The following is a 16,564-nucleotide window of genomic DNA, read 5'->3' on the forward strand; positions in this document are numbered from 1 at the left end:
AAAGCAGGTATTTAGGCAAGACTGTGAGAACAGAGCAACCATGTAGTACACTTCCAACAAATACTTAACCACTTTCTAAAAATTAGCAACTTTGGTAATGGAAAGAAGTTTCTCTGCCACAAATTGCCCCAGCATCTTCAACTTTTTACTGTTACCATCCAACTGATGTGTTTTAATTCAATAGAAGCAATGGTTCTATTACAAGTATGGACAAACTTACAGAAAAAGTTTACTTCAAGCATCACTGCATCTACTGCAGGTAAAGATTAATATTTCAGAATTGGTGCTAAGTATCAAATACTCCAGAAAAGAAAGTGCGTTTCACCAACATTTTAAATTAATCAGTAACTCTTGTCTGGAAGACAGTTGACATTTACTGCAAGCTACAGCCATTTTTGCATCAGTATAAAAACTTTCAGGTTCTCAAAGCTGAGTTTCCAGATGCAAACTTTAAAAAACATGTTTAAAAAAAAATGGTAATTCATGACAATTCTTGTACTTTGCTTTTATCAAATGTCACCTTTCAACCTGACCACTTCCCTCATGGTGCATTTACATGAACACAAAAGTACAGTCACCAAGTCAGTCCTGAGGCTCCTGGGAGAAACATCAGTAAAGGCACCAATTACCTGCATCAGTTTTCTTGAGAGCTCATTAGTGAGAAATTCCTCTTCCTTTTCATAGTTTACTGCGAGTGTTTCTTTTTCTTTCTGCAGAGCTTGAATCTTCTTAAATAGAGTATTACTGATGAATTCCTCTTCTTGCTCTGCCCTTGCTTGCTGTGAAATAAAGAGATAGTTTTGAGAAAAAAAGGGGCAAGTTTCCTTTCAAAAAAGCTGCAGTTATTCCATCCCCCTCTAAATGCCTATCATCCTGGAGGCCTGTAGCCTGGCCCCAAACGCTGTTACCAAGCCGGTTTAGAACATTATAGCACCTTTTTTCGTTCTTTGTTTTCAACCTTTTAGCTTGAGAAACTGCACTGGTGCTTTAAAGTGGCCTCAAATGCACAAACTCCCCAACCTTACAAACTTGGTAAAAGTGTTAAAGATTCAGACATCTATTTTTACCTAGTTATGCCTGAAAAGGAGCTCCTGTCTAAGTGTTCTCCATTACCAGCTGAAACGCAGCTCAGAATGCTGCATGCACCACTGTGTCTCCTTTTCAGATCCCTCTGAATGAGCTCTGCTTTCCAGGAGTCAAATAATGCTCCTCTTCTTTCACCCCGATATGCAGAGCTGCAGGCAGCACGGCTCCTCTCGCAGAAATTCCTACCCCACCACCAGGAAAACAGGTGTGGTACTCCTCACAACTGCTACTCCACTACACACAACAGCAACTCACAAAAATGCCATGGGGTAGCTTTACCCCAAGCTACTCTGGCAATCCTTCCCCATGTAGAATTACTAGAGGTGACAATTTCAATTTCAGCTTACTGCTTAGCACCCTGCACTGCTGCACAGAAAGGCAGCCTGGGACACTGCTCTCTTGCATTCCCTGCAGCTCAGATGTTTGTATGGTTTTTAAGCATAAAGTTTATAAATGGAACATAAAAGTGATCTTTTGAAAGCCTGCTCTGAAAGACCATGAAGGGTACTTCATATGGACAAATGAATGATAGAGCCAACTCTTAATGGCACAGCTCAAAGCCTAGAACAACTGTATGACAGAAATACTGCATTTAACCAATGAGGCAAGATAGTGTTAGGAGTAATTTTATTCCCTGCAATAAAATGCACGACTTGAACTGCACATATGTGATTTGCCCTGATTCTAATAAAATTCACCAGCTTACAGCTTATGTAAACATTCTGCAAGCTTTATTTCAGTAAACTTAGAGAGAGGAAAAATTTAAGAACTGAAAGAGACACATCACTGAAAGCTTCTCTTCCATCATTTTCTGCCCAAAATAACAATCTCTTTATACTTACTGTTCACTGGAAAATGCTTGAAAGATTTCATTATGCCAGTGATCTTTTAAATGGAATGATACATTCCCTAGTGGTCCAAGAGCCAATTACTTAGACACCTTCAATGTCTAGGAGAAAAGTTAATTAAAGAACGTAACTGTCTTTCAATTTGGTAAAACAATAGGACAATTACGAATTTTCCTCATGGTATCACCAATATAATAAAATCTAAAGCAGTGGTTTGGAAACTTTTCAGTTGAGTCGTCCTTCCATCAAATCCTCCTCTTTACATCTTTGTCTCTGCCTGCTTGTGTCTTCTCCCATTTCTACTGCTATCTCTTCATGGCCCTTTCCTACTATCTGCCACCAGCTCCCGTCTCCCCATCACCACCAGAGCTAGCACAAACTCAACCTGAAAAAAACAACGAAAAGAATAAAGAAAAAGCCAAGTCAGGCAGAGTTTGCTGGCTTAGCAGCTGAGGTCCCGCACAACACCTTCTCTCTAATGCATTACATCTCCATAGCAGAGAACAGCTACTCCAGCATGTTCAGCAGTGGTATTATCACCTGTCACATCAAGAAAATAGAGAGTTGTCCAAGAGATCTGAAGAAATGTTACACTGTCAGCTCACATCTCAATGGATTAAAACTCCTGGAATCTAACTGATCTGAATAACATCATCTATCAGCTTCTAAACGTGGCTTTGCTTAGAGCTGCTAACCATCTTATGTCTTCAGTGACATTCCAGAACAGAGTAAACAAGTCAAATTGCAAGGGCTCATTGTCCTCAAATCATTAAAATTCACGCATACTGTTCCAAAATCAACTCCTCCATTGCCTTCACTACATAGGACTTCTACTTCTGTCTGTTTTTCAACGGTTCAGACAATAGAAGACAGTAACACAGACCAAGCTTACCTAAAATTAAATTGGAAAGCACTTGGTTCTGAAAAACAAAAGAATGAGGGTGTTTCTGCTTTGATTTCTATTCATCTGTAACTTGCACAGATTTGTTCTGCTCACGCTTCGCACCAGTCAAAAGCTCCAAAATGACATTGTTACGAAGAGCGTTTGCCAGATCCTGGTGTCACATTAACGATGGTGCTCAGGCCAGCAGGAGCGCGGGCTGCCAAGATCCCTGTCCTGGCCACTGGCCCTCCTTTGTGCCCGCACGGAGCTCGTGAGGCCAGGCAGCAGGCCAGCACAGGCTGAGGAGACACCCAGAAACGAAGCCTTTCCCTTCCTGCTCCCGTTCTCCTTTCCTGGCTCTGTGTCCCCAGCTGGCATGGCACACAAGCGGCGTGTGACTCGGGCAGGCAGCGAGCAGCCACGGTCTGTACCTGTGCGACAACAACCCCGGTGCCCACAGAGTGCAGGAACCACAGGCAGCTCCTCGGGGAAAGGGTGGGCAGGATGAAACCTGCCTCCACTCACACCAGGAATGCATTTCTCAACCCAACAGCAGCGATCCGGCACATCTACAGGCGAACTGTAAGCCCCGGATACCCACACAGCACACTGAATATAGTGAATGTCCATTTAATTACCCAGGGGTCAGCACTTCCAACACAAACGTTTTAGCTGGAAAACATCAGATAGTTATTTAGACTAGGTACAAAGCACATAATTCATTACCATGTTTTTTCTAAATTTCATACTGAAACTTGACCTTTATCTTGTTATTCATTAATTGGTTATAGTTAAATTATCTCAAGTAATAGGATAGTTCATGTTTACCTTAATATTGCCTAAAGTCTTGAAATCTGTTACTCATTTAGCCAATAATCCAACTGATTTTTTCTGGATGTGAATACGCTGGTTTTCTGAAGGGATAACCTGTCTTTTTATTAAGTATCTGTATTTGAAAAGAGGCTTGATATCATCATCATGAAAAAAAAAACAAACCAAGAAACAGAATACAGAAATCAGAAACACTAGGTCTTCCACAAGGGTACAGAGTTCTTGGTTTTCCTCTATTATCCATATCACACTCGACATGCAAGAATACTAACAGCCATTTACTCAGTTCTGTGTCCTGTATTACAAAATAAATTGCTAAGGCACTGAGTGATACAAAATGGTAACAGCTGATCAGTCAGTCTCTGGAAACCTGAAACAAGCAATCTCCTTTCATCACAGATTTTCTGCATAACAACAGACATAGCCACCTGCTTCCCATGTCTCAAAACTCCATGCACAGCAAACTTGGGGCATTCCATGAATGCAGCCACTAAGGAAAATCTCTAATTGTTGTGGTCAAGACCATAAAACGCAAGGGCTATCATGTTAATTTGCAGGAAATCAAGAATAAAGAGGGAGATAAAAAGCACCTCATATAAACCACAAAAAATCCCTTATATTTTTGAGGAAGAAAAACTCCATTATTTTTACTGCAGAAGCTTGTGAAGTCCTGATCACTAGCAGAGCTGATGCATGAAGCGCTGTAAAAATCTGTCCTTGTGAGCTTAAATTCCAAGCAATTTTAAAAGAACTAAGAAACCTATTTTCCTAAACTTTACATAGTAATTAAGTATCATATTAGGAAGCGAACTTTACTGAAGTTCTTTTTCCATGTGCTGCATATACTACCATAAACAGGAAGGTCTGCTGTTAAAATATTTTCCTTCTCTCTGTTCTTCTTGTGAACACACCTTTAGCAGACCAGGCTCACACTGCTGAATTTCTCTCTGCTCTCTTGGTTCTAGCACATGCAGCAGCTTCTGTTTCTGGTGGGATGCTCTTTTTCTGTACCCCTGCACCATACACTGACCACACTGCTCTAGTGGCACTGCGTTAGATGGAGCAGCAAAATCTAGTACTTCTGATGAGGCACCAGCGTAAACACAGTCACATAAAAAGATAAACTATAACAAATAAAAAGCAACTTAAAAACGTCCCTTCCCCCCTGCACCACTAGCTCTTCTAAAAGTCTCACACACCTTCCTGGTACTACACAGCAAGCAAGTTCAGCAATCTAATTAATACCCACTCTGTAGTCACTATCAGCACATTATCAGTGACATGACACAAACTTGTTCTTGCATTTTAGTGTCAGGTGTCATTTCAGACAGTTCCAGTAGTAAACGTTTCACAAACTGCTCCGGGCACCTACACTCAACCACCTGCAAGGCAGATGCCAACCATGCTCAGCCTGCATCACCTGTCCCCAGCAGCATCCAGGGTACAGGTGACACAAGATTCCAGTGGATCCTGTTGGAAACAGACTACCAAGCATTGTTTAGAGCTAATCCACCCTTGAAGGTCTTTTATGTTTGTGCCAAGAGTCACCATGACCTCTTTACCTTCCATCCAACTTACCCCGGTGCAGTTCCAGCTCACAGGGCCCTGCGGACAATGTAACCCTGTAGATGGAGCTGAAGAGCAGTTTAATCTGACACAAGAAACTCAATCTTTGCTACTGAATATAGACTGAAGGGTTGGGACAGCTTCGGGAAGAGATGATCTCAGTTGCTGCACACGTTACACTGAACTAAAGCTGTCATTTCAGAAAGCAGCCTTCCCGAAAGTCCTACTACTAAAGACGATGAGGTAAACAGGGTGAGAAGTGCAGGAAGCTACAATGACATGATTTTTGAGTATGCAGTTCTTGCATAAAATAACATCTAAGCTTCCCAGCTCTCCTGAAGCACACACTCCTCCTCTAGCAGTGACTCAAGTGACTACCCTGGCCATGCTTTTTGGCACAGGTTAAAATGATACAGAAAACTACTGATCTACAAATGCAATAAACATTCCAGTGACCTGATACTGTTCCCTTACAGAAGAAACTTTTACAGGGCAACTGGTTTTTTTCCTACAAACCTTCCAGCTGCATCTGAAACGACCACAGTGCATGCAATGTGCCTTAAAGACAAGGAGAAACATGAACCACCACAAGAACAGAAGTCAACAGCAACTCAGAGAACTCCCACTACTACCAACTGCAGAGACTGCCCAGCAGCACATTCCTGGCTGTAAGGGCTGATGGACAAGGAATTCCCACCCAAGTCCCAGTAATGATGTGGGCACAGCTTTCCCCTCACCCAAAGAAAGGTATTTCTTTCAGCTGGGTGGCCTGTCTGAGAGAAAAGAGTGAATGCTCTTGTGGTTGAAGTGGTGAGCTGGAATTCAAGCTCTAGGGTCAATTTGTAGTGTGATTTCCTGTCTAATCTATGAGAAACCCCCAGGGTAATTTCCTCTGTTCTGACATAAAAGTACCTTTTTTGTTCTTCTTTTCTTTTCCCTTCTTTAAGCTGAGTTTTCAGGAGTAAGAGAGCAATAGAAAGAATCATGCATTTTTATCTTTGGCCATACAGTATCTCCTAAGAAGTCCCAAACAAGCAGTAATACCTTTGAATGGTTCTCTCAGGACCCCAAGCTGCGGGGCTGATTTTTCCTTTTTAACACAGACCTGGCAGTGTAGGAGGAAAGCATTTTTTGGGATTGGTTGGCTTCTAAAACACACAAATAAACAGACACCACCCTCCAACCCCTCCAGAAAAATCAAACATATAGGCTTACCAAAAGTCATTCTCCAAATACACTAAGGAAGAAAGAAATTCATTATTGAAACTCATCCTGAGAACTTCAACTACTCTAAACATTACCTATTGTGTAACATTAAAGACACTGAAGCAGAATTGCTCCAAAGCACAAGTCCTATTATATCACAGCTGTTCAGTAGATGAGCTCTGCTACAAAGGGAAACAAAAATCATACCTGTTTTTTATTATAATAATAACACAATTTATTACTATAATAACAAAGGAATAACTTTATGATAAGCTACCATTTAAAGTATCAAAATACAAGTCCTTTTAATCTCCATTTATAGTTGGAAATTCTGTGTCCCCTTCATCCCCCAACCCCCTAGTTTTTACAAGGTCAGTTAGGTTTTGGCCAGACATGTCCCAGCGCCTCTGTCACAGCACTCCTGCTGCCAGCTCCAGGCACAGCAGGTTTTTCCCTCGGTGCCTACCAAGTGATCCAACATATGGCCACACAAATCCACAACGGATGCAGACCGACTAGAGAAATGAGCTGACTGAAACAACGCAAGAAATACATTTTTCTCCCAAGTCAGTTTTAACCACAGTCAAATGTTTTCAGCTCAGCATCACTCACACAGCCTTGTGGGACCTTCCCTCAAAAACTCAGGTGAATACATCTTGTGGTTTGGCAACAGCACTTGAGAAAAGCCCTCGGAACTGACCAGTTTCCCAAACATAAAAGTCACTGGTATTCTTTCATGCTAAATAATCTCTTTAGCATCAGCAATGAAGTAAATTTTTGATGGTGTGCATTCCCATTGTACACACTTTCTCTGCATTTTTACGTTGACCTGAAAGTCTTGCAAAACTGAAACACACAAGTGGTAAAAATGAAATACGCAAGTTATGAAAACAAGCTCATTTGACAAGCATAAATATTTATAAAATGAATCCAGTTGGCTAATTACAAATGAAGTGTAAAAAGCTATATGAATTTCATAATTAATAAAATCAATTCCTGAATTTACTTACATAATTGAAAAGTAATTTAAACAGCTTTCTTCGAAACAGAAAAAAGCAGTATATTCCCTTCAAGGGCTTTTATTGTATCAAAATACTGGCATTAAGTAGTTAATAAAAATGCAGCATGTGAAAAAGCCACATTTTCTGTGACCAACAAAATGTCAAGATAGGGCCTAGAAAAATGTATCAATAGCTTTTACTGGGCAGTTTAACCATGACCACATATTGCTTTACAAGTCCTAATGCAACTAAAGATTATATGGTAATAAAGCACCATAAAGGAAAAAGTAGCAGTGTTGTGCACAATAACACTTCCTATTCTGAACACTCAACATGGCAACCTTAAGAATCTGCCTATTCATTAGACAGATGCTTTATAGCTCTTATTTTTCATTCACTTAAACATCATCATGTAGAACAAGCTCCCAGACGTTATCAGGGCTGGAGCCTCTGCTTCCAGCACACCAGAGCTGTAACCTGAGCCAAGAGAAGTCACAGGCCAAGGCAGGAATGACCCAGCAGGAAAATTAAATCTGGCCTGCAGACCTTTCCAAATGGCTCTGTCTCATGAGGCCCTTCCTCTGTCCCATGGCTGCACAGGCACCACACACTTCCTACACTTGCTGCATTCTCAGCAGAACTCATTTCCAGTGCATATGTAAAGTATGTATAATGTGTATAAGCACAAACAAACCCATTGCCCCTATGTCCTCAAGTTCACTGCATACAAGCAAATGCTGCTTCAAAATGCACATGAAATGTTCCTCAGAAGGGCTGGAATGACTGCACATACAAACACGGCCAGGAAGGCACCAAGAACAGGGCCCTGTGAGACAATTCCCCCGTCAGCCCAGCACAGGGAAGGGACCATTCCCAGCACAAAGTTTTGGCAATACATCTCCTCCAGAAGATGAGGTGCTTTGCCAGGGACTTCCCCAGCTTTGCTAGTTTGTACCCAGCCAAAGATTTACATTGACAGAGACAGCCAACATGGAAAATACAGCTACCGGCATATCAAACACTAAACAAAAGTTGGAAATACCTCTCTCTATTAATCCTTTACTGATGACTACTAGGAAGAAATTTTTGCTTTACTCTTTGGCTTCTAGTTGCACTGATGTTTTACTGCTGGATTTTTTGTACTGGAAATAGCTTGCTGGTTAATCAATATGGTAAAACAAAAGGAAAACAGAAGCACATGAAACAGGTTTTGCTTTTGCTCTGCTTCAATATAAAAATGCCGAAAAACATCACAAAGATGCACATGTACACATAATGAGATTTGTAGTTTTATGTTCAGTTTGTCTGAATTTTCAAATGCACAGATTTGTCAGTGTGAAACATAGAAAAGATAATATTGCTCATAGCTAATCTTGTAGCATATACTGTTTTGTGGGAGGTGGCGTGTGTTAATAACTTTCCATTGCCTGTGTGATCACTGGAGTAACCATCCATTTTAAAATACTGTGGTTTGTTCAATCTGCATCTACAATACTCAAATTTAACAAAACCTCGTTGTTATGCTACTTAAAAACTAATAACAACTAAAATCTCAGCAACATCACCATTAGTACTAGAACCTACAAGGTATATAGCACTCCAGTACAAATTATTCTGGTATGAGATGTCTCATGCATAAATACTTCTTAAATTAACACATTTTAAATGTTTTTTTCGTTTGTTTTTTTCACACTGATAAATCAACATTTATCTTCAATGTAACCACACATTAACTAGTTCACTTTGCTGGACTGACCAATTAGGAAACTCAAACCTGCACACTCCCAAAATTTCAGAGCAGGAACAGCAAAATATTTAGCAGAACAGTAGATTATTAGGTGGCTAACTTAATACCCAGCTTCTGTTCAGAGGTATATGGGTGCTAACAGGCACTGAGTTATGTTCTAAAATAACAAACTTCTGCTCAAAACGCAGCCACAGCAAACTCCTGTTACAAGTAGCTCTGCAGCCACAACTGTTTCTCTACTCAAAGACCAAAGGGTACAAATGAAAGCAGTGAACAGAGATTTAACAGTCACACCTCCCAAAGAACCTTCACGAAAATCTTACTTCACTTCATGTAGTCCAGGTAGCTCATTGCAAGCACATAAATATGAAAACCATATTTTTCTTCACTGGAGTACCTAGTAAGAGTTGAAGTGTAATTCTGTTATACCTAGTTTTTCCAGGCAACAGACCACTGCTGCACAGCATGTGCCATTCACTGCCAGCAGTACACCACAGGTATTAGCAGCAACTGTCCCTGTTCCCAGGCAGAAGACTGCAAATTTTCTCACTTCAACTATGTCCTGAGCACCAACTGCCCGTGTATTCATTGTCTGTCCCTTCCAGGTAAAGTGGCTTTCAGCATTGTACATCCTTCTTTAAGTGTGTGTAACCTCTGGTACATCTACATCAATCATCCTGTCCTCCTTTAAGTTCTTCTAAAACTACAGGTAAAGACCACCAGATAAAGATCCATTTATGGGGTTTTCAAACCAAAGATGCTCACCACGTAATTTCTTCATATTTTTTTAAACCTTTAAACTCTTTTTATTTAGTGGTGGAGAGGCAGGAAATGGGATTGTTGTGTTTGTTAGTTGCTTTGTATGATGAATTTAAATAAAGTTTAGGTCACCATTAGGGATGGCAATGTTTTTGCCCACAGTAGCAAGGTGTCCTTAGACACTCAACACAAATAACCTCTTAAGAGGGTTAAAATCTCTCCTAGTTTCCTCTTACATACACTGACTTTCCAGAGAAACACTTTCAAAGTGATTAACAAGAGCTGGGGGTGAAATAATTATTAATTCTAATCACACCTTTTCCTAAATCAAACTAACAGATTCACAAAGCGAACACATTGTCCAACTCACTTTAAGGCACGTTAGCTTGAGCTCCATTTCAGAAAAAGAAACGTTTCTATTTACCCCTCCTAGGAGTCAGTGAGTAGTTTTTTTGGTTTTTCCTTTCTCTACAGTCTGGATATCTTACAGTACCTATCCCAGTATTCCAAAGACCAATCTCTTTCCAGGCTCTCAAGGCAAGAAACAAGTTTATCAATGTAGTGTATGAAAATACGATGAGGAATATGAAAAAATACATCCCTTGCCTTTGTATTCTCTGTCTCTGGCCCCTACAAACAGAGAGTTGCAGGATGTGGGAGAATGCAATCATCCTTGAATATTCATCCCATACAGAACTGGAGAAGTAGGTCTAACACAGAGAAAGTTTTAGGAAATGCCTACCCACCTTTCCATTCACAGAGCAAGGACATTCCAGTCCTCTATCAATATTCAGAGAAAAGAGATTACTTGCAGATCTAAATTTCAGGTTGAATTTACTCTCTGAAATGGACTTTGGGAGTGTTCCTCTTCTTGACCCAACCAGGATTTCAGGACCTGTGAGGACAGAGGTTCTGCCTAGTGAATAATTCCTGCCAACACTAGCCATAACAAAATGTCTACCATTCATTTTTAACAGATGTGAAAAACAGATACCCTTTAAAGCTCTTGCAAAAGTGGTGGTTAAACCCCTACATTTTTGCCAACTTCATAATAGTAGCTTTTGCTATTTATTTGAAAATGAAGCAAAACAAAGTGGAAATCCCATCACCTGGTGAAAGCAGAAATTAAACTGCAAGTCACAGAAAGAAGCATAACTTCATATTGTGGCATTGCTGGGCTTTATCAGGTCTGACTTGTTAAGATACATTTATACTTTCACTCAGGGCTGAAGCATATCATTGTGGGAATTATTTATATATGTGGTAGGAGTTTTAAATATGATTAGCACCACCACCACCAAGGGAACTAAAAAGGCCTTAGCTTTACAGTAATAACCAGAAACATCACATTTTAGGCAGTTCAAAGAATTAAAGCATCTGAGGAAACTTCACAGACAGCTGAAACACTGCTAGGCTGTTTCCATCTACAGCAGGGCTGAACAGATGCTCATCCACCTCACTAAGCCCTTCCCAAACTGAGACCAGATTGTGTGTAATATTAGAAATTTCAAACTAAGTAAAAGAGAGAGGAAGAGAAGCCTTATCTGAAGAGTTTATCCATCACTCAGACCATCAGCCAAGCTGAGGAAATACCTTCTTTCCTAGGAAAAAAACTGCTGCAAGGGAATGCATGAAGGGACAGAGGACCCTCAGGAGCTGAAAGGATCATCCCCATAGACACCAATTAGCCTACAATGCCTGTATTTTAACTGAAGAGCTGAAATAATTAAAATTCAATTAATGCCAGGATTAGAAACTATTCTATATTTCTGTAAAAATTGCTTCAGCTTTTATCAAGTAACCCTTTTACCCCACAGAAAGAGATGTGAAACCTGCACATCTGTAATTCTGAGTTCCCTACTTCAGACACATTTTTACTGTGGAATACTTCACTTCAACTGTCTTGCCATAATTTTTACTGTGTTCTCCATCCCATACACTGAAATGGGACACTAACAGACTACCTAATTAAGGGTCAAGACACATCTTCAGTCAGACAGAAGGACCTGACTGGAGAAGAGGAACTTGAGATGTTCCCATCTGGAACCTCCAGGCTGCTGCATTGGAAGCAAGACATCACAAGAATGTTTCCTGTTACACATCCAGGAGAGCTTGTTTTATATTGTATTTTTTGCCTCTCTTCTAGAGCATGTCTTTGTCTCTTTTCCATTCATTTTGTTTGAATCCCAAATCCTGTGCATAATTCAATTTGTACATTTTGTCCCTATTCTCTGCCTTCATTTTGTGTTGTTTTGTTGTTTTTTTTTTTTTTTCCTTTAAGAGGAAGACAGAAAGAATTCACCTCTTGCTCTCCTGCTAAATTCAGCAACTTCCTCCTACTCCCCCCAAGCCTGCCCCAAAAAAGAGCAGCAAAGCAACTGTTTCTCTCGCTGTTTTCACAAGGCTATGCTGGGATACATTAGATGCTTACTGCTGACAAGTTTCATTCCTGCGAAGGACAGCACTGTCTCATTTCAATCCCGTTTCAAGGTCTCTTTGTGAGATACCGGCATTCCATTCTCCTGCAGCACCCCACAAGTCCAGCTGCCTGATCATCTTGTTTGCCATACAGTCACCATTTCAATGGCTTCCAATGCCTCTAGTCCCCACCTGGAATCCCACCCAAGCACGCTTTATGAGGTGCAGTGGAAAGAAAACGTCTTGTAAAGTCTCCAGCAGAAGCATCAGCTTGCTCACCAGAGATAAGCATTATTTGCTCAGTTACTACAAGGAGCTTTAGCACTGAGAGTCTGTAGCTGAAAATACAGCCCATGCACACCAACACTTAAAACCAAGAACTTGGAAAACAAAAGCTTCAACATTAAAATCAGTATCAGCAGTAGGAGGAAACAAGCAATGAGAACAAGTAAACAGAATTAACAAGTGCAAGAAAACCCCAGACAACTGTGTAACTACTCTGGAAAAAGAGCTTATTAAAGTGAAATAATTTTCCTACATCCTTTGAAATCAGTATTAAAATTCAAACTCCATTAAAGTCAAAACCACAACTAAAATGAAGTACAGAATTTCCAGGATTAGAAAACTATTCTAAAATCTTGTCTATACTAGTTTTCTAATATTGGGATCAGCAACAGCACTAGAAGCTCTAAAACCCTCAATACTGATTACTATATCAGCTGATGTGAATAATGCAAAACTCAACAGCCATTTGGGCAAGTGACTAAAAAGAAGGTTAAAAAGGTCTAGCAGATATACAGCAGGAGCATATAAGACTATTTTTTCTTCAGCTGAAAGCAAACCTGTTGTTAGGTGTAGAATGCAGTAAAAACCAAAGCAACCTCTCCTTCAAAATGCTTTTAAGTCACTGGAGATACACCAAGAAAGAATGGTCCTCAGACTCAGAAAATGTTCAAACCCGACAATAAAGAGCATTCTTACAATAAAAGCTGACTACAAACCAGTCCTGACACAGAATTCTTGATACAACCTCAATGAGAAAGTTCCTTTAAGAAGCAAAATTACTTTCTATGCAGAATAGCAAGCCCACAGAAATACCAAGAACTTACTTTAGTTATTAAAAATTCCCAAATGTACTCAACAATTTCAGTTCTTATTTTCCTTTCATCCCCAAAGTAATTCAGAGTAATATACCAGTATGCCTACTGACTGAAGACATTCCATCCTTATTAAATATGGAATATGATGTTCCCATTATTAAATATGGGAACATCACATAAAGTAACTGATAAAAAAGTATAGTTGCTGTATAATATTTAAAGGCAAGCAAAACTCCGTGGTTATCAGAGTTTGGTATCAACTCAATGGCAATACTGCAAACAAATTAATATACTGTATAAAGGACAGAAACATTAAACAGGTCATTCAGCATGGTTTTATAGAGAACAAGTTGTGGCAGATAAGCAAAGATTCATCTTTCAGCCAAGGACTATTTGTAATAAAGATAACCACAAAGGTGTAGGGTGTGTAAAAGGCACCCATATGAGGTTTTGATTTAGTAATGCACACCAAACATTATTTTAAAGTGGATATTCAAAAAAGTATAAATCAGGATTTCAAAAGTGGCTTACTGACCTCAAAAAACCTCACCAATGGGAAATTCCATTTCACCAACACGTACTAAGCAGGATGTTGTTTAAAATATTCCCTGCACAATTAATTAATTCTCTGCAGCAAATCAAGTGCTAGTGGACAACCCAGCAGTACAAATCCGACCTGAACAAGGCACAGGTGTGCCATTGTATTTCTGCCAAATTAGCCAAAGCACACAGCAGCGAGCTCATTAAAGACAACTGACCACACTGGATGAAAAAAAATGAAACAAGTAAAGACCCAATTAAGCTATCAGAAACATTTGTGCAAATTTGAAGCAGGAAAGGATGTTTAGACTAGACCAGTGCATCATATTCATTCAACACTTTGGATTTCCAGCATCTCAGAGCCTGAGAGCTTAGTTTAGTCTGTCAGTGTAAACTAAAGCTGCCTGTTACAGCCTGTATCTTCATGAGGAGAAAGCAGAGGATCCAGAATACTCATTAACCCAGCCAAAAGGCACAGCAGGAAACAACAGCTCAGCCTCGATGAAATCAATGGGAAGAACAGGAGGCAGGACACCAAAGCTTTTCCAAGCACAGTCATTCTTCATCTTCAAGAGTCTTCGAATTAGAACTGGATACCCTTCCCAAAGACACATTTCAGGGTTAGTTACAAGGTTCAGTGTGGGAACCAGTCACAAATCCACGTGACAAGAATTAAAACAGATGATTAAGTAAACCTCTGAAGCCTCAAACTCCCTGAAAGTACAAGCATTCCTGTTGATTAATATCTGAATTAAGTTCAGAATCATTGACTTTTTGTGTGGTTTTTGTTTGTTTGCATTTTTAACAGCATTCAGCAAGGCGTACAACACACCCCAGGTAACATCCTGTTAATAGCACATAGAAATTGTTTTTTCCCCTGGGAATTGGATACGCCAGTGGCTGTGTGCAGCCACCAAAGGGAAGCAGATGCTACTTCACCTTCCTACTACTGGCTCACCAGCCATGCAGCAAAAGCAGCACTGCTCTCACCACGCAACCCTAAGGGCTGAGGCAGCTAACATTAAGGGTATTACTAAACTTCCCTTTTCCTCTACAGACATTTGGAGACGTTCAACAGAAACTTCTTGAGAATCTGAGGAGAATGTAAAACTGAAATACAAGGCAGTCCTTTCCCACACGCCTGCTCTTGGAAAAAACGCGTCTGAAAATTTTTGGGTGGACTTTCACGGCACACAAGTTTGCTGATCTCAGCAATGATGCTGTCTTTACTCTTAAAAGCAGGTAAGGAGAGCACTTTTAAAAAAATAAGTTATTTTTGAGCTACTTTCAGCTTAGTCCAGCTACAAACTGGAGTGACAAATGACACAGCAGGATACAAAAGCCCCAAGCAGGTTTCTTACACCTACAAAAGACATCACAGAACTGAGAGTACTTTTCACACAAACAAGACCTACTTTAAAATCAAGAGTAAGCAAGAGATTCACAGATACATTTTGTAAATATTAATATTTTTGCTTTCTTGGTTTGCTTTTTACCTCTATCTGCTATTAACTGGTTTCTTTTATTCATCCCCATACACTGATCAGCAACTTTTAAAGGTTCCTATTTCAGTTCAGACAGACTATCCTGCCCTTTTTCTTCAACTATTAATAGTCACATTCTGTACTGGAACAGGTGCTCTGCCTTGAAATTCTGGTGCAAACTCCAGAAAAAAAACCCAAACATTTTTGCAGGAGATTTCTGACCATACAGCACACCCATTCACATCCCCAAACTATCTGTTTAGGCTGACATTTTCCACAAAGACCCACAACAGTAGATCTCATGCACACACATAAATCCCTCTGCATACCTCATTCAGAACAAAATGCAAAACTGTATTCATTTCCAGTATCCAAATCTGGTTGCTATTAGGAAAACTGTAAGAGGTCATAACAGCACACAGGATTTTTCTGATCTGCAAGCCCCGGAAAGCCCGTTTACTTTCAGAAGATGGCTGTTATTGAAAGAAACAACTTTCTTCAGGATTTAAGCAGGGGGTGAGGAAATAGGAGCTGAGTAAGGCTTTTTTTTCTATTGTTCCTCCCAACAGGTGGGAGGCTGTTCACACAGCTCTGCAGAATCAGAGGAGGCTGAAAAGCCAGGAAATGCAACTGCCCTCTGCCAGCACTCAGGGAATGAGAGGAGTTATGCTGGGGGCCAAGGTGCAGAGAGCAGGTTTAGCTACAGAAAGAAGGGCAGCAGAGGTCTCACAGTAAAATACTGAAAATACTGCCACTCACAACCCGCAGCATCCCATGGCCCAGTGTTCCCTGGCACAGAGTGCTGCAAGCAGGCACTACCAGACAGTGATAACTCATGGCAAGCTCACAAAAGCCAGCATATGCCATCAGCACTTCGGATCATTGAATTGATGATCCTGTTGGGGATCCACACAGCACCACAAATCGGGATTTCTAGGATAATTCTTGTCCCTACAAAGCAAAATCGGGGAAAATTAAAAGAGATGCTTTTGTAAAATGTTAGAATGCATTAAAACTGCTACATCAGGCATTTTGGAGTGAGAACATTTTTAAACTAATGCTTCTCAAATACTCTATCTTCACCTCAGTTAAAAA

General features: G+C 40.2%; 1 protein-coding gene across 2 annotated transcripts in view; it reads right to left on the bottom strand.

The window, feature by feature from the left end:
- The window catches only part of CCDC6 (coiled-coil domain containing 6), a 48,871-nt gene that overhangs the window by 28,303 nt on the left and 4,004 nt on the right, over positions 1–16,564 (bottom strand). For both annotated transcript variants that reach the window (XM_066324234.1, XM_066324235.1), the window contains exon 2: positions 630–779. In XM_066324234.1, coding sequence (XP_066180331.1) covers positions 630–779 — 150 coding nt within the window. The remainder of the gene's footprint in view (positions 1–629; positions 780–16,564) is intronic.

Source organism: Sylvia atricapilla, chromosome 8 (assembly GCF_009819655.1).
Source record: "Sylvia atricapilla isolate bSylAtr1 chromosome 8, bSylAtr1.pri, whole genome shotgun sequence".
In the NCBI taxonomy this organism is placed as follows: Eukaryota; Metazoa; Chordata; class Aves; order Passeriformes; family Sylviidae; genus Sylvia; species Sylvia atricapilla.